At 30.3% G+C, this 26,996-nt stretch overlaps 7 protein-coding genes across 12 annotated transcripts; 2 read left to right on the forward strand and 5 right to left on the reverse strand.

Moving 5' to 3' along the window:
* The first annotated feature begins 1,793 nt into the window (after positions 1-1,793).
* lbk (leucine-rich repeats and immunoglobulin-like domains protein lambik) lies at positions 1,794-6,866 on the forward strand. Its single transcript, XM_047054653.2, has 2 exons — positions 1,794-5,935; positions 6,011-6,866. Exons 1-2 carry the CDS (start codon positions 3,182-3,184, stop codon positions 6,413-6,415), a joined length of 3,159 nt encoding a protein of 1,052 aa, XP_046910609.2. The 5' UTR covers positions 1,794-3,181; the 3' UTR covers positions 6,416-6,866.
* Positions 6,438-9,279, reverse strand: LOC142598197 (uncharacterized). The gene is made up of 3 exons (XM_075735450.1): positions 9,023-9,279; positions 8,148-8,865; positions 6,438-8,079 (listed from the first exon to the last, which is right to left on the reverse strand). The coding sequence occupies exon 3, from the start codon at positions 8,034-8,036 to the stop codon at positions 6,858-6,860; it is 1,179 nt and encodes a 392-aa protein (XP_075591565.1). The 5' UTR covers positions 8,037-8,079; positions 8,148-8,865; positions 9,023-9,279; the 3' UTR covers positions 6,438-6,857.
* A 297-nt stretch (positions 9,280-9,576) lies between these two features.
* Positions 9,577-11,310, reverse strand: LOC124491937 (protein obstructor-E). The gene is made up of 5 exons (XM_047054665.2): positions 10,971-11,310; positions 10,652-10,897; positions 10,402-10,590; positions 10,164-10,326; positions 9,577-10,061 (listed from the first exon to the last, which is right to left on the reverse strand). The coding sequence occupies exons 1-5, from the start codon at positions 11,017-11,019 to the stop codon at positions 9,968-9,970; spliced, it is 741 nt and encodes a 246-aa protein (XP_046910621.1). The 5' UTR covers positions 11,020-11,310; the 3' UTR covers positions 9,577-9,967.
* A 504-nt stretch (positions 11,311-11,814) lies between these two features.
* Positions 11,815-15,058, forward strand: LOC124491932 (DEAH-box helicase 16 lethal (2) 37Cb). The gene is given in 2 exon segments (XM_047054660.2): positions 11,815-13,297; positions 13,299-15,058. Coding segments are annotated over 2 exon segments (2,703 nt in total). The 5' UTR covers positions 11,815-12,148; the 3' UTR covers positions 14,853-15,058.
* On the reverse strand, positions 14,873-17,014 carry TyrRS (Tyrosyl-tRNA synthetase). Its single transcript, XM_047054661.2, is given in 6 exon segments — positions 14,873-15,144; positions 15,146-15,567; positions 15,632-16,021; positions 16,085-16,217; positions 16,285-16,737; positions 16,801-17,014. Coding segments are annotated over 6 exon segments (1,569 nt in total). The 5' UTR covers positions 16,858-17,014; the 3' UTR covers positions 14,873-15,030.
* Positions 17,015-17,101: 87 nt separating this feature from the next.
* On the reverse strand, positions 17,102-17,797 carry LOC124491938 (uncharacterized). The gene has a single exon (XM_047054666.2). It carries the CDS (start codon positions 17,795-17,797, stop codon positions 17,291-17,293), a length of 507 nt encoding a protein of 168 aa, XP_046910622.1. The 3' UTR covers positions 17,102-17,290.
* Positions 17,102-26,877, reverse strand: LOC124491931 (calpain-B). 6 transcript variants are annotated; one of them, XM_047054654.2, is made up of 15 exons: positions 24,729-26,877; positions 24,351-24,653; positions 21,538-21,811; positions 21,386-21,469; positions 21,167-21,317; positions 20,749-21,108; positions 20,529-20,683; positions 20,201-20,471; positions 20,022-20,140; positions 19,797-19,963; positions 19,270-19,539; positions 18,907-19,054; positions 18,771-18,842; positions 18,206-18,696; positions 17,102-18,145 (listed from the first exon to the last, which is right to left on the reverse strand). In XM_047054654.2, the coding sequence occupies exons 1-15, from the start codon at positions 24,795-24,797 to the stop codon at positions 18,119-18,121; spliced, it is 2,961 nt and encodes a 986-aa protein (XP_046910610.1). In that variant the 5' UTR covers positions 24,798-26,877; the 3' UTR covers positions 17,102-18,118. The 6 variants fall into 6 exon arrangements, with proteins under 6 accessions (XP_046910610.1, XP_046910612.1, XP_046910614.1 ...); XM_047054656.2 differs by lacking the exon at positions 19,270-19,539; XM_047054658.2 differs by lacking the exons at positions 24,351-24,653; positions 24,729-26,877 and adding an exon at positions 22,667-24,142.
* Between the last annotated feature and the right edge of the window lie 119 nt (positions 26,878-26,996).

The raw sequence follows: 26,996 nt of genomic DNA on the forward strand, positions 1-26,996 counted from the left end.
GTTGGAAAGCAAAAAAAAACACACACACACTTGCAAATATATAATATATTGCAGGTGTTAATCATCCTGAACACCTGAAAATAAATATATTGATGCTCTATGAACACACACACATACACCATAAATATTGGCTTGACCAACAATCGACATTCGAATTTGTAATCGTATTATCTAATATCAAGATTTTTCGTTACATATCATCATCAATCTATCTGAATCTATCAAATCAAATCTTTAAATATTTTTCTCTTTGCGATGTTTGTAACCATTGAATAATAATCTTGGATTTACCCCAAAGAGAGTGAGAAATATAATAAATATACGTGATTTTCGCTTTTTTCTCATCCGGCAAAAAAAAAACGAAAAACTTATTTTTTTCTGCAAATAAAATCATTCAAATCGACCGATTGACTTTAAAATTAAAAGAAAATTTTTCTTTTGGACAAATAGATCCATGAAATACGAGTTTATGTGTATGGTCATCATCATCATCATCATTCGTATTGAATGGCCGTCATACAATCCATACAAAATTTAATTTAAAGCAGAAGGGGTCAAATCTGTTTCTAAATGTGGCTTCACTTATGACAACATGTGTGAGCGAATGTGTGTTTGTTGATTCAAATTTGCGAAAATGTGTGAATCAAATTATCATCGGTCCACCTGAATGAAATTTTTTTTTTTTGCTATATATTCACAATAGCTACCTAATATTTTTTTTCTCGTTACCTAAACACAGTGGAAAGAATTGCAAAAAAAAAGAAACGGGGTACACACAACAAACAATGGGTGAACAAATATAATCAAATATGACCTGACCCCTTGAATGTCATTGAATTGAATTGGAGAGAAAAAAATAAAGAATAATTTTGGTAGCTTGAAGATAAATATGTATAATGCTAAAGGCTAATAATAACAAAAACATTAACCAAATTGATTTGGCGGCTCGAATGTAGAACGAATGTGTTTGTGTACGTGTGTGTGAGAGAGAGATAACCGCCCCACACACCTTTTTTCAAAAAAAACCCGATTTTCAAAAGAAAAGAAATTTGATTTTTTTATTCTTATTTTTCATTTCTCCAAAAAAAAAAATTTCATTGTTCATGGCAAACATTTGTCAAATATCAGGCATTCAATTCTAAAATCATTCATTCATTCATTCAAATGATCCAGAAAAAAACGAACAAAAATTTAATCGTTAACAAAAGAATGAGATATCACCATCGTTGGAACATGTTTCAATATCAATAATGTATATAGGTGTTGTATTTATATTTGGTACGTGGATAAAAGAAAAAAAAATACAGACAGACATATTGACAATAACAACAACAACAACAACCATAGAAAAAAAAATGAAATGAAATTGTTTATTACATTTGATTGTGGTGGTCGCTAATTATATCTCTTTTTTTTGCCTAATTGGTCCGAAGGTGTCAACACTATCACTTCTCATTAGTTTTTTTCATCACTACAACATCGTGATCATTGGTCGACACATTTATTAATTTCAAATTTTTTTTTCTACAAATCCATTTTTTAATAATCATTTTGAAAATGCAAAAAAAAAAATTTAAACATATATCACATGAGATTAATATTCGAATTGATATGACAATTTATATCTCGCATATATAAAATACGAAATGGATGATGATCACGAGCAATATATTGTTCCAATCTATATAATAAATACACCGAGATAAGATCAGACAATTGATGATGATTCTAGTGAATCCAATAGAGGTTCATCGTCATGATCATCATCATCATTGAATCATGGACACACCTGAGTTTTTATTTTCTTTTCTTTTTTTTTATTATTTCAGTTTCAATCAGCAACCATAGCAAAAAAAAAAAATAATAATCTTATCTATAATCGTACAATTTTCTTAAGATTTTTATTTTTTATTTATCACATACTCAAGTGTCAAACTAGATAGATAGATAGATAGATAGACAGCAAAAAAAAGATGAAAATGAAATTAATTCTATTTGATTTATGATGATGATGATGATTATGATTATGATGTGGGATTTATATTTACTTATATATCGATGTTTTCATGTTATATTTGATTGTTGCAAGAGAATTATATTATTAGTTTATTGTTATCATAAGAAAATATTTTTTTTATCGATAAATAGAAGCTTATTTATTTGATGATCAGATTCTCTACCTCTCTCTCTATCGTTTGCTACTTTCTTGGATCCCTCTTTATCAATGGATCATCAATTGTCACTAATATTTTTCTCGATAAACGAATCTTGTGGTTATGATGTTGTTGTTGTTGTTGTTGTTGTGGTTTTTTATCTATTTACAATCATTACCTAACCGGTGACGAAAAACATTTATTCGTTAACTGTTTTAACGATGTATATTTTTTTTCTCATTCTTTCAATCGAAGATTGTGTCATGCATAAAAAAAAGAGAAAAAAACCACGAAATTTGTTGACCTTAGATTGAATATAATGATGAAGGAAATTTATATCGTCAAAACAGTTAACGAATGAATGTTCTTCTACGACACCATCATCATCATCATCAACTGGCAAATCAAATATCATTGACCATGGAAAGCTAAAGCAAAAGTAAAACAACTTGCTTTATTGGAAACTTGTTAGTTTTTTACCCACGCCATTTTTATATTCATCTCCGATACACAACACATTCTTCTGTTCTTTGGCAAACGAAAAAAAATTTGTATGGACCTTTTGAAGACCATTCATTCATTCATTCGTTCGTTCATTCATCACCACCACCAACTGACGCTTTTTTCTCCTGATATGGCTGAGGCCAAGTTGGTGCCAATGATTTTTTTTACTAACAAAAAAAAACTTGCGCTACTCGTCCGAAGTGTGCTCATACTAATGTTCAGTTCACACACACACACACACACACATATGCAAACTCACCGCGCTCGTTTCATTCTCGAACTACCAATCCAAGAATCAACACCGATCTTCAGCAGCATAAGAAAAAAGATTCGAGCACAAGTTTACCATTGACCATTGTTTGTATATAATATGTGGTGTGTGTGTGAATGAATGTATGATCTGATTTGTTTTTTGTTTTGTTTTGATACTTTGAAATTTGAAACTTTAATTCTTGAATTTGGACCATCTTGAAAAAAAAGACAATAATTTCATAATTTTCAACACTAATGTATTGTAAATAAAAATGATTCGAATGAAAAAATATGACCAGATTTTCATTCTGGTCATATCCATATTATTCATCATTTTCATCGATAATAAATGTTCATCGGACAAAATTGGTTGTCCAAAACGTTGCAATTGTTTCTCAACCGTTGTTAATTGTGCTAATAAAGAATATCGAATTATACCCGATTTGCCCACATGGACCGAATCATTATATATGAATGATAATCCATTGGAAACATTTTCATCACATGCTTCACCATTGATAATATCACCAAATAATTTAACATTCATCGATTTGACACGTACTCGTTTAAGATTTGTTGATTCGGATGTTCTAACAACTGTTTTCAATGATGTTCATTATATACAGAAAAGTTTAACAAATATTCATTTCAATGAAAATGAACTTACACAATTTCCATTGATTAATTATGCAAATAATTTACGTTCATTAAGCTTGGCGAGCAACAACTTGAATTATGATTCTATTCAACGAATCGACATTTCATTCATATATCCTCATCTTGAATATCTTGATCTATCGGATAATTTAATCAAAATCATACCGAAACATTTCCTTTCCTCATCTATAATGTCCAATCTTACTCATCTAATATTGAACAACAATGACATTGAAACCATCGAAGAAGATGCTTTTGAATTGTTTCCAAATTTAAAAGTATTAAAAATTTCCAAAAATAACATCCAAATAATTTCAAAATCATGGCTCGGTAGACTTATTCATCTAAGAGAACTTGATTTAAATTATAATCAAATCGATAAAATCGATATTCTTGCTTTTGAAGCTTTGGAATCATTGATATCGTTGAAAATGCGTCGAAACAAATTGAACAATCTTGATGATGGATCATTTTGGGGCCTATCTAATTTACAGAAAATTAATCTAGATCACAACAATATCAGTGAAATTAAGGAAGGTTGGATTTATGGCCTAGAATCATTGAAAGAATTCAGTATCAAACATAATTCGATTATAAAAATTGGTGACAATGTATGGAATTCTCTTCGTAGTTTGATCGAAATAAATCTCAACTTTAATCGTTTACAACATATTCGATTGAAAACATTCGATAAATTAAGCTCATTACAAACATTGAAATTATCCAACAACAACATCTCTTACGTTGATGATAATTCTTTTCGATCGTTGAAGAATCTAGAAACATTGGATATGTCTTACAACAAATTATCATGGACATTAGAAGGATCCAGTGGATTTTTTAACGGCCTTGGACATTTAAAAGAATTACGATTGAATAATAATCAAATACGTTTAATCTATAAACATACGTTCAATGGATTATCAAGTCTTTCTATGCTCAATCTTACCGCTAATCCATTATCATCAATTCAAAAAGATTCATTTCAATGGTTCAATAATTTAAACAGAATTCATCTAGAACAAGTGGATTTACTTTGTGATTGTACGATGAAATGGCTTAATGAATGGTTACAAGCTAATCAAATACGGCGACAATTTGCCCGAAAAATTCATTGCAAACATCCACATGATCTTGCCATTCGAACAATTAATTCATTTTTAGACATTAAACCAGAAGAATTTAAATGTCAAGATTTTCTCAAACCATATTTGATCGAAGATTTCAAGAATTTAACGAAACCAATAGCAGCAATTAAGAATCAAGAAATACGATTCAATTGTAAAGTAGCAACCAGTAGTAATGATAAAATTATATTCAAATGGTTCAAAGATAGTCAATTGATTGAACATGACCGTGCCATAATGGAAAACGTTGCACAACCATATTCCGAAAATGTTACTCACTATACCAGTATATTACATTTGGTCAATATACAAGATGAAGATCAAGGCAAATATCATTGTATGGCATCAAATAGCTACGGAAGTGTATATTCTCATAAATTCTCAGTCAATGTCTATGTTGCTCCTTATTTCATTAAACGGCCACATAATGTAACAGTAAGAGTTGGACATACAGCTAAATTAGAATGTGCTGCCAAAGGTCAACCGGGTCCAATTGTTTCATGGCAAAAAGATGGTGGTGACAATTTTCCGGCTGCTATGGAACGTCGAATGCATGTCATGCCTGCCGATGATGTATTCTTTATTGTTGAAGTTAAAAAAAGTGATATGGGATCATACAGTTGTCATGCAACCAATGATGCTGGTTCAATCGTTTCAACGGCCTATCTGAATGTAATCGAAATTCCATCATTTGTACGAAAAATGGTGGATAAAAAAAGTCAAATTGGATCGACTGTTTCATTGGAATGTATGGCTGCTGGTATTCCGATTCCACAAATTGTCTGGTTCAAAGATGGCCATATGTTACAACCAACTGATCGACATTTTTTCACCGCTGAAGGACAAATATTAATTATTGTTAAATCTAAACCATCTGATCAAGGCCTTTATTCATGCAATATTTCAAACACTTATGGAACGACTAGTGATTCATCATATTTAGAAATCATAACAATTTCGGAAAGAAATTCAGATGATTTTATCGCTTCATATGTTTATATGATACGTAAACATTCATTAATTGTTATTGCTGTTTTAATCTGTGTTGTTATCACATCATTGGCTTGGATCGCTGTCATTTGTTACATTCGTAAAAAACACAACTCGGATTTGATGAAAACATATGAAAACAATCCAAAATCCGGAAATCTTTGTTACATGGAATCGTCAACGAATTTTGATCCAATATCTAAATCTACTGAATATGAATCGGATTTTTATTCCGATTCATCTTCTGCATTGGTATGTTCATGAATGATTTTTTTTATAACGATGAAAATTTGCTTATATTTTTTTTGTTTGTCTATTTGGTTCCAGGATACTGGTATTGAAGGAAGCTGTCAATCGAATGAAGAGGGAATCTTCAGAGAATATAATTCATTACCAAGAAAAAATTATCCAATTCCAATCAATTCTGCACTCATACCGATTCGAAACACAAATTCATTACCACGTAATAATTATAAACATTTTGTTAGTTGTCAACAAATTCATTCACCACCCGTTCTATCATCAAAAGCTGAAAGAATTCGTATTAAAAAATTAAAACAGGAAATTCTAAACAAACATCGAAACAATTTACCACCAGATATGTCCAATGATGATAATGATGATGATAATTTTTATCTAGGAAATATTCAGATGGCCGAAAGACAGCCATCATTATATCATTATCAGTCAAAAATATCGCGAACATTTTCAAATAGAGACATTGTTCGATAAAACAATAACAACAACAACAACATAAATCATCAATGTCGAATTCACCATACGATCATTCATTATTATTACTATTAGTTAGTATTCCATCAAAAACAAAAACAAAAAGAAATTTCGTATTCAACAAATACAGTTATAATAATCAGTTTACATTGGAAAAATATGTAAATCAAAACAAATCTAGTGTTCTACTATATAGTAATGCTATGATATCGTTAATTGGTTGTCGTTGTTGTTGTTGTTGTTGTTGTTGTTATCGTTAATGTTTCTCAACATTTTTAATCTGTGATCTCAATTTTTTTTTTGTTACAAATTTCTTCTTTTTTTTCGCCCTGTATCATATAATATTATGTATAACATTTTTTTTGTATTGTAATAATAATGTAAAAAACAATTTGTTTTCACCACCCAATGATCAAGTTAATAAAAATCTCTTGTATTTTTTTCAGAATAATATATGTGAATCTTCATTCTTGGCTTCACGTATGGCTACATGTACGATTTCTTTTAATTCAAATTTTAGTCGATCAATTTTTCGGGATCGTTTCTTCGATAATGCTGGCGATGATGATGATGATGATGATACATTTACATGATGATCATTTTTTCTTCTTTTTATTGCACGTGATGATGATGATGAAATATCGTCCTTGTTTTGAATGAATTTCCTTTTCAAACAGAAATTATTATTATTATTTGTTGTATCGAATTTCATTTGATATGGTGATCGTTTGTAACAATTGGAATGATCATTGTTGATTTGTTTTTGTTTGTTATTTATAGCAGCAATAAGTTTTGTTCTTGAATGAGAAAATCTTGTTGTTGAGTGATCATTATTATTTTTCTTTTCGATTTTACTTTCCGTACAATAATTGTGATTGAGCATTGCATCAAAAGAGTTATCATATGGAAGTTGTTCATATGGATTTTCAATCGATTTCTTTAGACGAACATTAGATTCACTCTGTTTGAATGGTTTTGTTTTGATGATTGATGATAGTTTTTGTTGCTGGACGTTTGGTGATTTGTGGATTGGTCGATCAAAAGTTGATAAATTTTTTCCAGATATTGGCGATGATAATGATTGAACATCCTGGGTATCTTCCCAATCGATATATTCATAATGATGAATATCATCAGATTGTTTGATGTTCAGACCGGAACGAGAATTATACCATGGATTTGTTCGTATTCGATTACGTGAATGGTAATAATCATGTTCATGATTGACTAATGATGGTTGACCAACAACATCATATATGTGATTCTTATCAAACATTTCTTTGCATCCATACAAAGAATGTTGATTATCACTATGATTGCTGGCTGGTTTTGCTTGAGGTAGATTTCTCAGATTCTCTGAACGAATTGGTTCACAACGATTTCGTATTTTAATATCGACTAATTTGTATGAAGAATCCGGAACGGACATTGTGCTTACCAAACAATTATTAAATCGAATATAACCACTGAATTCCGTTTCTGATACTTTAATGGATGATGATTCTACATTTTCTTTATCATTTTTATTGAATGATTTAGAAAAATTTGTAGTGGATGAATCGGATATCAATTGTTTACGACGAAAACTTAATTTTCGTTCCAATTTCTGTATCAATCGCATAGCTGGATCATCATACGAACACACGTTTAACTAAGAGAAAAAACTTAAGAAAAATAAAAACAAATATTATATCATCATCATCAAAGCCATATCACTATATATATTCAATACCATTTACATCAATCATCATGATTGATGGACATGAATGAAATTGAAAAAAAAATCTTTGAATACAAATATGGATGGGTATGCAGCACAACTTTGTTTCACTGGCTGTTTATAAATTAAAAATCAAGCATGTTTTTCAAGATACGATACGTTTTGTGTAAACTAAGATGTTATTATCATTCAATGTCCACTTGTTGTTGTATAGTATACAATGATAGCAAAAAAAAATACAACTTGTTTAATAGTAGTTATAATGATACAAGGAGAAAAGGCGATGATCATCAACATCGTGTGATAATGATGATCAACACAACAAACACACCATTATGATCAATATAATATTTTTATTATGATAATGATGATGATCGAACCACTCTTTTAACAAATCACATTAGATAGATGATAATTACCAGGTGTTCATACAAACATACATATTGCATATGCACACACACGTAGTATACGTTGTCATTGATTTTTTTTTGTTTGTTTGTTACCACTTGATTTTTGATGCGTTGTTCAATTCTTCTAATAATTATTATATGAAAATGAAACGAAAAAAAAAGAATAAAATTCACAATTAAAGATGAACGTAGTAAAACAATGTCCAATATATTTTGGAATATGCCTTGGCAACAAGTTGAAACGAACGAAACGTTCACTTGAACAATTGATTGTCTTGAATGTTTTGTTGTTGTTGTTTTTCTTGATTCAATATACTTTTCTGAATTATTTTAAAATGAATACATGGGAGAAAAAATAGATATTTCCCATGGTTTATACCATGGTTTATAGAGCAAAATTTTAATGAAAAAAAAGAGAATTCAAATAAGAGAAAATGAGAGAAACAAAACAAAACAAAACAAATGCAAAGGATTTACGGTTGCAAATCTCTGTTGTGGTTGAGGCTGTTGTTGTTGTTGTTGTTGTTCGAAAGTCGAATGACGAGTTTTGGTTGGTTTTTTTTTGTTAAGCTTTTAAGAATGGCCGACGATCATCCTATGATGAATGAAATGGATTTTCTTTCTTATAAGTTCCACTGGTTATCATCATCTAAGCTATAGTTATGATGGGAAAAATAAAATTAGTTACAATGGCTTAACACTTTCTTTCAATGATGAGTGATCATCATCATCATCATTATTATTATGATCATCGATATGTGGTCGAGACGCTTTTTTATAACTAAATAATCATCATAACAAAAGGGAAAGAATACATTGATCGAATCCTTTTGTGTGTGTAATAATGGTAAACCATAGAAAAAATTTGATGATGATGATGATGAAAATTATAAACTTGAAACGGTAATTTTCCTTTGACTTTTGATTTGATATATTCATTCAAAATTTGATTCTTTCTTTATTTAAAATTCACGCACACACACACATATACGACATAAAAAAATGGGGAAAAAAAGATTCACAAAAAAAAATTATAATGATTATTATATAAATAATCGACCAACGTTGTTGATTATCATATATGATACATTTATATTATATATAAAAAATTGTATTATTTATAATAAACATAATGCATTAAAACATAATCAACATTGATATTAACATCATAGATTTCAATGATGATTAATGTATAACAGTATGTATTCCATTTTGATGATGTTTGTGTGTGTGTGTGTTTTATCATGAATCAGCATTGTTGTAGAGATTTTTTTTTGTAGCCATTATGTGAGTAGATATTTGTAATTGTAATGATATTTTAATCTTTTTTTTTATATTTTAGGTCAAATCAGGTAGCAAGTGGTAAAGGTGTGCGTGTGTGTGTGTGTGTGTATGAGTGTAATATGTATGAGACGGTTGAATTCACAATGAGCCACGCGAATCACGATCAGCATCGTTGGTTCCATTATTATTGTATGCGACATCATTGCTATCAACAGATGGTTGTACAGGTTCACTATAATTTTTTTTTATTATTGTTGAGAGAGAGAGAAAAAAAAAGTATTCATTCATCATCATAATTATAAGCTATATATCATTATTATTGTAATATACAAACCATCCAGGAACAGTATAATCGAGTTCACATTTTGATAATTCAATGCTAAATGCTAAACCAGCTGGACAACGTTGTAAACGTGGATAGCCACCAACACAAAGCCAATATCTATCGCAACTATTTTCAATGGCTACAGCACCATTAGGTTTTTCATTACAAATTGCTATAAATGTTAACAATAAATAAATAAAAAAATTTAATTATGAATAATGATAAACAAGAGAAAGGGGTAACTTACGATGTTTTTGACAATCAGGTACATTTTGTGGCCAATCACAAGAATGAATTTGTTCATTAAAAAGTAATGAATATGGACATTGTTGTAATGTACCGGTACCATTCCAACATTGCCAATATCTTGTACATGATGTTTCATGTGCAAATGTTCCATAACTCCATGGACAATTGACCAAATTTAATGGTGATTCTAACAATAAAAAAATAATTTTTATTATTTAATCCATCAATCAATGAAAATGATAACTTACGACCCATAATTTTGACACCATCTGGACAGCCAACAATGTATGGATAACCACAATGATCAATCATACCACGGCGATAACCAGCAAATACCAAGCCATTTGGACATTTTTGTTCAATAATATGGCCATCTTCACAACGATAATAATAATCGCAATATGTTTCATGCTCTATTAGTCGAAATTTTCCATCTCTACAAAGTTCATTTTGATTGATTTGGGTAGTTTGTATTGATAAAATTGTACCAAAAACTGTGAGAAAAAAAGACAAGAAAAAAAATTCAAAATCAATACAATGAATATTTTATTGCTTACAAATGCTTACCTAAACAGAAACAAAACCAGAACAGACTATTTGAAATAGATGCAATCATTGTTTCAACAACAAAAAATAATTCAGAATGATTTGAAGAACAAAAAACAAAATAAAAAACAGAAAAAAATATTGTTAACTTTCACATACAAACACACACACACACACGCAGTCCAATGAATTATGGATCAAGTTTACAAAAAAGCTCTGTGCAAACATTTGCAACGAACAAACTTCATATTCGTAAATTCAATGTTCACATTTTTGTAAAAAAAAATAAGTGTTTGTAAACAACTTCCATCGTCTTCTGTCTTAAATCTTTGAAGATGCCAAATATATAAAATGAATATATATGAATATAAAGCATAAAAGGCCACATTTCAAGATAACATATTAACTCCAAGGCTTACTAAATTAGTGACTCACAAAAATAAATTTTTTTTCAAAAATAAAGTTGTCAAACATTTTTTATTTTCGTTGTTTTTTGTGTGTAAGAAAAAAAAGACATTAAAATTCATCATCATCATCATCATCATCATCATTAATAATAGGAAAAAGAGAAAAACCAAGAGATTTCAATATAACTGTGAGTGTCTCAACATGTGATGATGATTATGTCGCGGTCACTATCATCACCATTATCGTTAACAAGTACAAAATAAATTTTTTTTTTTACTGCTGAAAAAAAAATTAACATTGCGATCACATTATCTTATAGATTTTTAAAGATTATATATGTATCTGCTTTCCATGAAACAAATTTAAAAATTTTGTTTTTTTTTATTTGTCAATCGATTAATTATTTTTGGAAAATTCCGAATTGATATTGTGAATTTGTGATTTAAATTAAAAAAAAACAAAAAACAAAAACAAAATAAGCGCGATAAAATTTAAATTTCAAATAGTGCCATCTTTTATCGGACATTTGGATTTTTTTTGTTTGTCATCACCCATTAATTATTCTTCCACTCAACTCGCGTGTGTTCGATGTTGTTGTTTTATTTACGTTTGTGATGATTTGGTAACATCATTGATGATGAACCTCAGCTCGAGTTGTGTAAAAATATATTTATTGTTAAAGAAAAGAATAAAAAATTTTACACCTACAAAACATATGAAGAAAAAATTGACTAAAATCCATCATATATTATTTGTTATTTGATGATAATAATCAACATTTCAGCTAAATCATGTCATCGACAAAACGTTCGTATGTGCCTACTGATTCGGATTCTGAACATGAAGAACGTATGAAAGATCTCAAAGCTCGTGATGAATTTGCACAGCGGTTACAAGAAAAAGATAAAGAAAAAACGCGAAATATAGCTGTCAAAAGTGATAAAAAAGGTCTACAAGAAGCATCGAAACGATTGAAATTAGAAACCGAAGATCAAACATTGGTTATACCGCAATTGCGTAAAGAATCTCGTCGACAATATTTAGCCAAACGTAAAGATGATCAACTGACGCTTTTAGAGGCAGCTATCGCAGATGAAGAATATCTATTTGGAAAAGAAAAACTAACCGAAAGTGAACAGAAGCGTCAGGATTATAATAGAAAAATATTAGAACTAGCACGACAACATGATCAAGTTTCCGAATTCGCCAATATACAACGATATCATATTCCAAGTGAAGATCAAACAGAAGAATATAAAGAAGTTAATGAAGGTGAAAATGTTCCAAATTCGGAACAAAGAAAATGGGAAGAAGAACGATTAGGAAGTGCTATGCTTCATTTTGGTGCTAAAGATGCTAAACAAAAAAATCAGACGAAAGAATATGATCTTATTGTAGATGGTATCGAAATTGATTTTGTCAAAGCTCTAACACTCGCCGGTGATGATGACATCATCCAAGATGACAATGAAAATAAACAAATGACAGAAAAAGAAATTAAAAAACTATCCATCGAAGAAACTCGTCGATCATTACCAGTATTTCCATTTAAAGATGATTTAATTGCCGCAATCAATGATCATCAAGTGTTGATTATCGAAGGTGAAACTGGTTCAGGAAAAACTACTCAAATTCCTCAATATTTAATTGATGCTGGTTACACTAAAGATGGTAAAAAAATTGGTTGTACACAACCACGTCGAGTGGCTGCCATGAGTGTGGCTGCACGTGTTGCCGAAGAGATGAACACAAAACTGGGTTCACTTGTGGGCTATTCAATTCGTTTCGAAGATTGTACAAGTGAAAAAACCATACTTAAATATATGACTGATGGTATGTTATTACGAGAATTCCTTGGCGAACCAGATCTAGCATCGTATTCTGTGATAATCATCGATGAAGCACACGAACGAACATTACATACTGATATACTATTTGGTCTTGGTCAAAGATATTGGACGTTTTCGACCAGATATTAAATTATTGATTTCATCGGCCACCTTGGATGCGGAAAAATTCAGTGATTTTTTTGATGGTGCACCAGTATTTCGTATACCTGGTCGACGTTTTCCTGTTGATATTTATTATACTAAAGCACCGGAAGCCGATTATATTGATGCTTGTGTTGTGACCATATTACAGATTCATATCACACAAAAATTGGGAGATATTCTCGTATTTCTTCCTGGACAAGAAGAAATTGAACAATGTCAGGAATTATTACAAGAACGAGTTCGTAGATTAGGCACTCGTGTAAAAGAATTACTAATAAGACCTATCTACGCTAATCTACCTTCTGATATTCAAGCTCAAGTATTTGAACCAACACTACCAAATGCAAGAAAAGTGGTACTCGCAACAAACATAGCCGAAACATCAATCACAATTGATAATATCATATATGTTATTGATCCTGGTTATTGTAAACAAAATAGTTTTAATCCAAGAACAGGAATGGCAGCTTTAGTGGTAGTACCAATTTCAAAAGCAAGTGCTAATCAACGTGCTGGCCGTTCTGGTCGTGTTGCACCAGGAAAATGTTTCCGATTATTCACAGCATGGGCATTCCAAAATGAGCTTGAAGATTCTACTATACCGGAAATACAACGAGTACATCTTGGAAATGTTGTTCTAATGCTTAAAAGTCTCGGAATCAATGATATCGTACATTTTGATTATTTAGATCCACCATCAGCGGAAGCTTTGATCATTGCATTAGAACAACTATATGCTCTTGGAGCTTTGAATCATCTTGGCGAATTAACTCGTTTAGGTAGAAGGATGGCTGAATTTCCATTGGATCCTATGATGTCACGGGCATTGTTAGCTTCAGAAAAATATAAATGTGCTGAAGAGATGCTTACCATTTGTTCAATGTTAAGTGTAAATTCATCAGTATTTTATCGTCCAAAAGATAAGGCAGTTTTTGCCGATACAGCACGTAAACGATTTTTCATGGAAGGTGGTGATCATCTAACCTTATTAAATGTATACAAACAATGGATGGATTCCGGATATTCAAAACAATGGTGTATGGAAAATTTCATCCAATATCGATCGATGTGTCGAGCAAGAGATGTTCGAGATCAATTGGAAAAATTAATGGAACGTGTAGAAGTTGAAGTCAAATCATGTGATAATGATAATGTAGCCATTCGTAAAGCAATTACATCTGGCTATTTTTACCATACAGCAAAACTAAGTAAAGGTGGAAATTATCGTACAATCAAAGGAAACAATACAGTTTTAATACATCCGAATTCAACATTATTCGATGAAATGCCTCGATGTGTGCTTTATCATGAATTAGTATTGACCACTAAAGAATATATGAGACAAGTGATCGAAATCAATCCATTATGGTTACTTGAAGTGGCACCACATTATTATAAACCTAAAGATATTGATGAAAGTGGAACGCTTGGTAAAAAGATGCCCAAACAAGTAGGAAAATCATTGGCAGATCTAACTAGAACTTATCCAAGCAATGAATGAATCAATCAATCAATCAATTCATTTCCATAATGTAATATTATCATATAATTTTTTCATTTTGTAATAAAAATAATTAAACTTGAAAACAAAAAGAGAAATAAAGATAATTTGTAAATTAACCCTCCCACTTATAAGTAATGAAATGAATTAAATTATTAAATATCATTAAAAGTTTCAATTATTTGATCGGTGTATCTTTCAAGCTGTTACAACTAATTGGCCCTTTGTCCGTTTTTAAAATACTATATTTCCATTGAGCTATACGATCTGATGATGTAGTTAGATTGACCTTGAAGTTTTTCCCAAACTTTTTTCTTGGGATCAATTATCTGAAATGTTGTTGGGGTATTTTCTTTGTTATCCGTGAATGATTCGAACAATATCAAATCTCCAGGCTGACTATCAGCCGGTGGATCTAATGGTTCCACTTTTCTAGGTTCGGATACAGATGCACAAAGTATCATTCCAGATGAAACAACACCACGAATTTTCGCTGGTTTTAAATTGCATAAAACAACGACCAAACGGTTGAGCAGCTCTTCGGCTGGTATCAATTGTGCAAGTCCACAGACAATATTTCGAGGTCCGGATGGATCACCAACATCAGTTTTGGTCAAATAAAGGCTATCAGCTTCAGGATGTTTTTCAATTTCACAGATTCGACCAACGCGAATCTCAAGAATTTCTGGTCCAGGTTCCTGTGCTGCACCACCCTCTTTAATAGAAAATATACAAATTATTAATATTTATCAAGTAAAACATCAGCTGGTTATTATTACTTTTTGAAACTTTAGGATATGCTAGTTCAGTCAATTTTTTGAATTCAGGATCTTTAAATTTCTCACGGATTGGCTCAAGAAGCTTATTCAAATATTTTTCCGTACATTGTTTCAAATCACCGGGATGTAATGTTTGGGTTTGAAAATCTTTTTCCATATCCATATAATTTGTATAGGTGATATTACCATCAAATTTTCGTTCAACAACAATTTCATTGAACAATGAAAACAATACGTGTTTAAAAAATGATAATATTCCATTGTCTTCAATGTTGCCAGGCTCACAAAAGGCTCGTTTGATTTTTCTTTTAACATCTTCGGCTGAATCAAGCAAATCAATTTTTGAATCCTCTTCTGATGAGCTCATCTTACCACCAGTCAAACCAGGAACTGTTTGAATAGATTTGATATAATGTATCGCATTGAAATTATCTGAAATTTATCAACAATTACCCATTGGGTTCATCAAATGAATCCGTTTTGTATATCCCATCATTGGCAAATACTTTTCAGCAAATGTAAATATTTTTCTTTGGTCTATACCTCCGAATTGTGCATCAACTTTAAGATATTCTTCATCTAATGCCTACAAGAATTCAACAATTATGCGTTGGTTATCATTTTTACAAAAGCAAAGAAAAACTTCAAAATACCTGAAGTCCAGGATAAAGAAGCGAACTGATCATTGGATGTTGAACTTGTTTGACTACTTCAGCACCAGCTTTTTTAGCATCGTGTTCAGTCAAAATCGATGATAAACGATATACATCTAATGTAAATTCTTTACTTAATTGATATTCGGTACCACGAACAAATTTTAATTTGTCCAATGGGACATTGATTGATTCCAGAACAGTTTTGATTAAACATTCATAATATTCAGTTCTATGTTTGAGTAGTTCCCATGGTGCTTTCATGTTATCCAAATAGGCATGAAGATCAGCGAAAAGAATGGTAACTTGACATCCGGCTTTTAAGAAATCAGACATTTTACACAATGGAACAAAATAAGCAATATGTGGCTTTCCAGTAGTAGCCGTTCCCCAATAGATTTTTAAATCTCTTTGTTTAAGTATTTCTTTCATTCGATCTTCACCGAGTATTTCCTAAAATGATAAAAAATTATACTGTAGCCATAATGGATTTTTTTCATTTCAAACATCTCTTACCTGAACATTTCTGGAAATTAGTTGAAATTTTTCTTCACTAGACGATTCTTGAGACATTTTTTTTTGAATTTTTTTTTTAATTCATTACCCAATTTAAGATTAAATTAAAAAATGATTTATTAACAATGACTGTTGATCTAGAATAGAGTTGCTATTGAAATCAGAGTATAAATGGGAAAAGCCGATGCGTTGGCAATGGCAATCAAAAGCTTAGAATCGATAATTGCATCAGCCACATGTGTATGATGTGGCTGATAAACATAGCCAGACAATGTCAGTACAAATAGCTGCAAGCGAATAATTTTAGATTTGAATTTTATTTATTCATTCAAATATAAATCATTTATAATAGGAAATAAAAATTTATCAAGGTTGTATATATAATGAATGGATTTTTGATGATTGTGAATAAGAAAAATGTAGGTATGTGTAATAAATTGGATACAAAATGTAACAATAAATGAAAAAAAAACAGTTACAATGGCACATATTAATTGGGCAAATCTAATTTAAAATCACAAGTCGATTCTTGGAATATTTTGCAATTTTTTCTTAATTTATCATGTTTCCGTAAGAAAATATAATTGAGCTCATTTTGTGGATCATTTGATGATAATGACGACTTTACAATTTTGGACATATTTCGTACATTTACTATAAAAGTTTGACAAACTATTCGGGCAATCTCATCGTTCATATGTTTACGATAATCACCACAAAATTGATTCATTACTTGCCGTTTTCGAATGATTGATATCTTTTCATTGTTCAGGATATTATAAGCTTTCCATAGGGATTCTTTTCGACGTTCATTTTTAGCTTTATCGAATTCATTTTTTATGTGATCTCGACACCATGCCAATTCTGCTTTGAATTGAATTGATTTTAAATTTGAATCCTCATTCAAATGTGAATCTTCTTTATTTTTGTCATTGTTATTCTCATTCAATCGAATATTTTTGATACCTTTATTTAGTTTTCTGATTCCAGCTGGCATCTTGCAATTGAAACAAAATAAATCACCTGCTGATTCGCAAAATGCGAGATCTTTTTTAATTTAAGCAAATGAGTCATTCAAAGAATATATGACCAAGTTTTTTTTAACAAACTTAATGAAACGATACTTTTTTATTTAACTATAGATTGGATGATGATTAAAATCTTAAGAATCAAAAGAACTGATTAGGCTAATTGAAATGCAAGAATTTAAAAATGCTTTTAGCCATATAGAGTAGCCATATAGAATATAGTGATGAAAAAATAGTTTTTTTGGGACCACAGAAAACCAGATAAAAATAAGGAAATTTCGATTATATGATTATGAATATAGCACTTCTCGAATGAACTAAAATCAAAGTAAGAAATATTTAATTAATAATAATTCATCAATAAATTTTTATCTTACCTCATCAAGTGTAAAGGATGATTCATTGCTTGTTCTTGGTTTTTCCCGAATACGATTAAACATTGAATGATTACCAAATGCACCTGCGAAAGTTGAAAATGCATTGCCGAAACCTCGTGGTGCACCCATTGCACCAAAAGCACCGGGTAAGAGATTGCCGATATCGCCAAATCCAGGTCCTGAAGGTGATGAACGAATTTTTTTACTGTTCCAAATTTCTATGCACCGTTTCATTTTCAATGCACAGCAAATAAAATCATTGAAATAGACTTCATCTTCGATTCGGTTGGCTTCTTTGGGCCGATGTCCATAACGATTGACTAGAAGCCGTAAAACAACTCTATTCACATTAATTCCAACTTCACGGAAGGCAGCTTTTAATTGACCCGAATTGATTGCCATATTATTTTCTGTGTCAAATTTTTTAAATATCTCCGACCAATTACGCAAATGTCGCCATAAAATTACGAATTCGTCAAATCCAAGTTTGCCTAATCATTTTTCAAACGAAAAAAAAACAAAAATGTAAATCTAAAACAAATAAATCTTTTTTCGATTAATTTACCCGAAGCATCAGTATCCATTAAAGCTATCATAGAACGACATGATTCGACTGAGAATCCTTCGAATTTAAGCTCTATGATCAAAATGAATCAAAAGTTATTTTCTTATAAACATGTTAACTGATATCAGTCTCAAACCTTTTTTAAAGACATGATTGATAACTTTTTGTAATTCCATTGCATCAACTTCCATATCGTCACCGGAAATTTTACTAAAGAATTTGTATGCAGATTTTTCTTCCGGACGTTGATCATACGGATCTCCAATGTCATTCACACCATCTCTCTGTATTAAAAATGAATATTATAAATGAGTATAATAAGCAAATAATGCTTTTGTCTATTGTGTTAATGGAAACAAAGCAAAAGCAATCAATTAATGTGTATCATATCAAAAAAAATGAATAAAACATGCAAACAAAAAACGAATAAAATGATTTGTGTAATTTCATGTAAAAAAAGAATGTCCATGTTCCAGTTGAATAATAAACAAATACAAACCAAATCTGTAGCCCGTTTAGCTCGTTTTTGATGACCCATGCCGATTGAATTCAATGCAGTATTGAAAAAATCAGCAGTATTCACATCTCTTCCACGATAACATTCATTAACCATGCTAATAAGCGGTATACACATGTTAATTATTCGCATTAAATCAAAATTGAACATTGAAGCATTTCCTCTATCGTCACAAGGAATTGGATCCGGATCTGGTTTGAAATCATGTACAATCGTTTCATCGATTGGAGTACCATCATGGATTGGAGTATTCTGAATATATTAAAGAATATACAATTTAATAGTTGAAACAAATCAATGACCAATGAATCGAGAAATGGGTCAAATCCAGAATAGAAACGGGTAATAGATGAAATAGTCAATAAAGTCAGAATAGAATGAAAGATCAAAGTGTCGAATGAAGAAATTGAGAATTTGAAAGCGACGCACGAGAAACATGGAAATAATGAAAAGAAAAAAAGAAAGGCAACCGGAGTTTGCCAAAAATGATATCGGATTATAATACATACATCTTCAGGTTCTGGAGTTTCTGGTGAAACTGGCTCTTCTTTGTGGGCGATACCAATTTCTTCATCATTTTCCATTACATGTTGTGCTGGTTTTTCGGTGAAAAATCGGATTATAAAATCGCCTTTAGAATTAGGCTCAAATGTTGATGGTATTATGCAATAGCGGCCTTTAAAAAAAAATCAATTTTAAAGCAATTCATAGATTGATGAAACAAATATACCAACCTGGTTTCAATCTATATCGGCCATTAACTTCACGAAGATTAATAAAGGCAGGAGATCGTGCACATGAGGCGTTATATTTGAAAAAATTTGTCGTCAACATTACTTGATCATTCGATTGTCTACAATTGAAAAGTATCGATATTAATGATCATGTGCGAATTAATTTAAAATAATCAAACCTCAATACACCATAACTATTTTCATTTACTTCGTAGATAACAAATCCAATGGTCAAATTATCGAGACCCATTTTGCGTTTAATACGATGATTTTTTTGCATTAAGGCAACAACACATGTACAAAGTTCATCATCATCATCCTGATCGGTTAATGTGATCATGTATTGAGGATTTAGATAGAAAGTATTCAAATGATTTCGGCAACCGCCGGCACTAACACCAGGAATCCATTGTCCTTCGAAATAATTTACTTGCCAGGCTTTTTTGCTTTCTAAAGTAATTGAATCGCCTCAATCATTATCAAGATTGTTATTACAACCAAACTTACCATCATCGAGTGAATCAGGAGTCAAGTTAGTAATTTCAATATTAGTAAAATTTTTCTGAAAATCAGCAAAAGACATCCAAAATTCACCATCAGCATCGAATGTCAAACCAATTCTTTGCTTTTCTTCCGGCGAAACTATAGTCCATTCTCGTGATCTATTTGATAAAAGAGATATAATGATTTGAATGTATGGAGAAATATTATGGACAAAATTAAATACTTGTCACTCCAGGCACCGGTCCATTCAGCTTCATTACCCCAAGGATTACGAATACGTACTAGTGGTAATTTTCCCTGAACTCTTACATGATCAACATGTACATATTTAACCGATGTTATCGAATAAGCATGACCTTTGATCAGTCCATTATGCATGACAGCTTCCATTTGTGATGCATCTTCAACACTAATACTGCAACCCATAAATGAACCACGTTGATGAGCTTTATGCATGATGGTAAACAAATTCGGAGGACATTCATCTGTTTGTATTTCATAATGTTCAGTAAGTCCACCAGTGAAATCTTCCATAGCTTCACTGGTTGTTCCACCTTTTAATGATTCATATGATCCATGAAGCCTATTAAATGTTATTAAATTATGAATCAAAGTATAATTTTCATTCATTATTCACATACTTTGCATAAGCTTTTTCCAATAGAGCACCCCAGAATTCATTCACCTCTTCAGAGTGCATCATGACTAATTTACCGTTAATTGTTGGTAATCGATCATCAACAACAACATCGATCCATTTGCCATATTGCCAAAAACGAAAATGAAATATACCTGTACAATCGAAGAAAAAAAGATGTAATAATATGAATCAATTACATACATATTAACGTCCTACTTACCAGCATAATCATTCTTGTCAAATGATTGATCCGGTGGAACCACTCGATCAAAATATTTTTCATTCATAGTCAAGTTGGCGACAGCTAATTACAAATTGATTTTAATTTATACATCAACTTATATAATTTGAGAAATGATTATTTTTCGTTACCTGCCAAAAACCAACAGTTACCAAGTTCACCTTGTTTAACATCAAAACGAGCTGCACCATGGCTAATAAATTTAGGATGATTAACGATCTGATGTGGACGTAACCATTTGAATTTTCGTGGACCACGTCCATGAAGATAATATGATTGGTCGATAGCTGGAAATGCTGGATCATCAAATAGCTGTCCTTCAAGTAGACATCGTTCTTTTAATTTGGCAAAATCTTGTGGTGGACCAGAATAATTTGATGTTAAACCAGATCTTCGTTCACCAAGCTATATTGTAAAAATTAAATGCAAAGAAAAAAGATTAGTAAATCAAAATATAAACAAAAAAAAATCATTATTACAAAGAAAACGTCTCGTGGATAGATACGAGAATTGGGCATAAAAGTATTGAAAAATTGTTGAAACATTTGAACACCTGTCAAACTGTTTATTAGAATAATCATAAAAAAATGTTGTATCACACAAACATGTTGTTAAAATTATCTCAGCTAGATAATTATGTGGTTAATTAAAACTAAAACAATATACACATGTTGTTGTTGTTGTTGGCGCTCAGAATAGTTGCAACCCTTACTGTTTTGACATACGACTCAAAACATCGTCAAATGAATGAATGAATGAATGTTTTCAGAATCCTGCCCATCAGTTGGTTGTTATAAACAAAAATATTGGCCAACCAAAAAAAAAACACACACACACACACCAACCAGGTATTTTGAGCAGTGGTAAGGAATTGAAAAGAATGAATGGAACACATACTCTACAATAGGTCGGTATCCTCATCATCATCATGGAATATTAATCAAAAATACAAAATTATTCAGCTATAGTTAGCGCCATAATCATAATGGTGATTATTATTAGTGGTAAACGTTTATATTCAAACAATTTTGCCCACGCATACACATTTTCACAAAAAAAAAATTACTTTCCATTCAATTTTTGACCGCTAAATTGATCATTGAAATTTGTTCGTGACAGTTAATCATTAATTTGTCTATTTAATTTGATCCGAAATTAGTGTGTTATTAAACAAATCTTCACTCCTTTCCTCTCAACGAAAAATAAAAGATCAAAAAAGAAAAAAAAATTTAAATAAATCATTATTTGATCAATAATTACATTATAAATCCGTAAATCTTCCATTTTTTTGGTTAATATTCGCTATATGATTCTCATGTAATAAGTTTTTTTCCGAACATGGAATGTTTCAAATTAATATGTGTGATAGAAATTAAATTTTCCAACGATCAATGATGATTCTTTGTGATCAATATTTATCATTTCATTATCATTATTATTATTATTGACAAAAAGGTGATGAATTTTGAATGTCAACAATGATGAAACAAAATTGGCAATGTTGTTATTGTTGTTGTTGTTGTTTGGAATGTTTGAATGGTCCAGTCTTTGCTCTCGCGCAATCAACAAATTCTTCATCAGTATATATAAGTGAATTGTATATTGGAATTGGGTGTAAATGGAACTATCCACTCAAATATCGTTTACAGGCAATGTAAACACAAGTATTTTTATTTTTACTACAGAACATAATAATAACACTTGACACTGGCACTGTTTGTTGATCGATTGGTGATTGTTAATATTGGCCACAACACAACAAATTAATGATCCAAAATGAAATGTTGATGACACTGTTTTTTTTTCATTATATCATATTTAGGTAAAAAATATTATATGTTCAACACTTGCTCATCAATGTTGATAGTGTTGTTAATGGATATATTGCAAAAATCGGGAAGGACACTACAGTTTGTAGCCATTAGTTTATATGATTTATTTTGTTTTCTGTATGTGTGTGTGTGTGTGTTTACGTATACTATTGATAATTTATCAATGTTTATAAATTTCAAGAATTGATGATGATTTCATACTTTTTTTTTCTTTCTACAACTACCGATTGGATGTTTATGGATGGATGGATGGATGAATGAATGAAATGGATTGGTGTGTGTGTGTGTGTAAATGTGTTTATAATGATGATGATGATGAAGATGATGATTGTCAAACAAACAAAAAAAAAATAACAAAGCACAGTAGCGGTATCCTTGTAATAATAATAATCTTTGGTAAAATTGGTTACGGTTTTTATTTTATTTTCGTTGTTATTCAATTAAAAATAAGCAAAAAAAAAGGGTAGTTGAAAATGTGAATGACAATGGATTTAATGTTTTTTTTTTCTTTGATGAATTTTCAATTCAAATATATTATTTCATACATTTTCCGATGCGAAAGAGGTTCATTTTTTTTCATTACATTTGAAGGTAGTTACTAATTTGACAAATATAAAGGTAGATGAATTGAATTTGCACTGATTGTCATCACACACACACACACACACACACACACATGCATACACATTTCCTATCTAATGGAATTTTTAATCAGTAGAAAATATATGTGGAACATTTTTTTCATCAAAATTATCAATTATCATCACTATATTGTTGACGTCGGAATTTTTTTCTTTTTTTGTTGTTGTTTCTTATGTTTTGGTTTCGCGAAAAAAAAAGAATTGGTCATTTTCGCACACACACACACACACACCAACATACCTCTAGAAATATTACGATAAACTAACAGCATTCCATAAAAAAAAGGAAAAAATTCAAAGAAAAAACTTGTTTACCTTGACTTTTTTTTCATTCATTCATTCGATTTGATGATGAGCGTATCATCACTTTTGAAATTGATAAGAAAATCTATCTGACCATAAGTGTTGTATTCAAATAATATTCAAAAAAAAACATTGCAATGAAATAAAAAAAAAATTCTTTTTGTATACCTTATAGAATGAATCTTGTGGTTTAAGCGATGTAACCGATTCACGCCAATCGGATTTAATTAGATTCGATTTCTGTTGATATTTCCATTGTGCATTCTTTAATTCATTCAATATTTTTTCATCCATTTTTTCCACTTTTTCAACAACATGACCAATTTTTAATTCTTTTCCAATTTCATTAGCAACATTACGGATAATATTCATAGCTGGTCCACGAAATTGGCTTAACATGCCCATTATATTGCCTAAATTTGGACCAGGATCTTTGTTGTTGCCATCATTTGTATTTTTTCGGCCCGGTGGCTACATATGTTGATAATAAATGATTGACAAATGAACAACAATAACAACAACAACAACATCATGAATGACACATACCCGAAATACAATTTTTCCATTTTCAAAATGAAAACAATTGATTATGTCGCTGACAATTGTAGCGGCCATTATTATTTTTGATGAAAAAATTTATTGTCGATGACAACGATGATGACGACAAAAAAAAACAGAGCAAATTCTCGCATGTAGATTCTAATCAAATTGATTAGTCATTGAATTAAGAATCAGCAAAAAAAAAAAAATTCACACGCACAACAACATATGGATTGGCAAAAAAAATGATGATGATGATTGTGTCACATTTAGATCATACTCGAATAGAAAAAAATAGAATAAACATTGACTGTTGCATATTATATTAAAGTGATGATGATGCATTACACATTTATCCTTGTAAATATACAATTCAAGGATCCACGAATCAACATCATCCACAATTACCGCATACATACAGTGTATATAAACACAGAGACAAATTAAGCAGACGTATGCTTCATAGTAGTGAAAACAAAATTGATGAATATTCTTGTTTTTTTATTTTTATTTTCCACACAGCAGACGCCCAAATAACAAAAATTCCAAACAAAAATAAAAGAGGCGACTATAAATCCTAAAAATATTTTTTAAGTACCACTAAATAAATACAGAATTTAATAGCTTAAAATTTTTTTAGTTCTAAATCCCAAACGATTATTTTGATTATTATTATTAGTGAAGTTATCACCAGTCTTGTTGTCAGCTTGTGTTTCGTTCAGATTGATGAAAAAAAAAAATATTTAGTCCTTCGAATGAAGAAACGGTATTTTTTTTTGTTCTAATCATTTTTTTATACATCAACATTATTTAATATCATCGAATGTGTTTGTGTGTGTATGTGTACGTGCATGTCATTCAAAGGATTTATTATCATTGATTTGATTTGATATTTCGATCGAAAAAATGATTGATTGAATGAATGTGGCATCGTATAACGATCATCATCAAGATGATTATGATTTGAAAATTTTTGCTTGATTTATTATTAGACATTTATTATTTGTTCACAATGTTTCAATTTGTGATCATAGATTTTCATATTCAATTCTAGCAAAGATGTAAACATTTGAGATTTAAATTAATTTCCTTTAAGATTAAGATTTTGAAAAGTGAATGTATTTTATATCAGGCCAAACTGATTTAATCCAAATTGATTAATAATCATTCAAATTTATCATCATCACCAATATTTTAAATAGATCGGAAAAAACTAAGTAATCATTAGATGTCAATCAAATGATGATGATGATGATGTTGATGATATTGCATTCACAAATAAATGCACGTGTTTGAGCCATATAAATTAGGTAATAAGAAAATTCCCCAGAAATAAATGTAAAGCCAATCTTATTGAAATCAAATTCATTTATTGAACATTGAAATAAATGACGTCGATGTAGATGGGAAAGATGATGATGATGATGATGATAATGTTGGTGCAACAACCGCATTTATTTCTCATAAAAATGATAATGATGATGTGTTGAATTGATTATGATTTGACACATTCCATTCATAATGATTCATTGAACATATTGTTTCAAAATTCATTGAAAAAAAAAGAAAATTGTTGCATATTTTGTTTACGATCGAATGTAATAAATAATACAACAATTGGAAAAAATTTTTGCAACACATCAACATATTGCTTCCAAACATAGGAATATAACACGTTTGATGACCATGTCGTTTATATGAATTTATTTTTTGCATCAACCACAAAAATAAATTACTTTTTTTTACAAACACACACTTCATTAATAATGATGACAATTTGGAAAAAAAATTAATTACATTTTTTTTATGCGGATCTTATGGTGCCAAAAATAGGGGTCTTGTATATGGTCATATCTGGCCTTAATGATGATATGTGGGGGAGGATATATAATCATTCATTTTCGTTGACTTTAATTTTAGATTTAACAGAAAAAACCACCGTTGCATAACATTTAGATTTAGACATCATTATTCACAGACATTAGGCCAGACACATGTTGATGATTGATGAATTGGATTAAACATATGCATAGACTTATATATAAAACAACAACGAAAATATTTTAAAAATTCATTTTACTTCATCTCTTGTTCCTTAATCGATAAAATTTTCTAATTCAAACCAGACAGTGTGTGATCATTTTCATTATTATATGGAATTAAAATCCGATTATTATCATAGAACTTAATCGTTTCATTTAAGATAATTAGCCAAATAAAATGTTTATAATCTGATAAATCTGTTTTCAAATCAGTTATGATGATGTTTTCATT

Source organism: Dermatophagoides farinae, chromosome 1, assembly GCF_024713945.1.
Source record: "Dermatophagoides farinae isolate YC_2012a chromosome 1, ASM2471394v1, whole genome shotgun sequence".
In the NCBI taxonomy this organism is placed as follows: Eukaryota; Metazoa; Arthropoda; class Arachnida; order Sarcoptiformes; family Pyroglyphidae; genus Dermatophagoides; species Dermatophagoides farinae.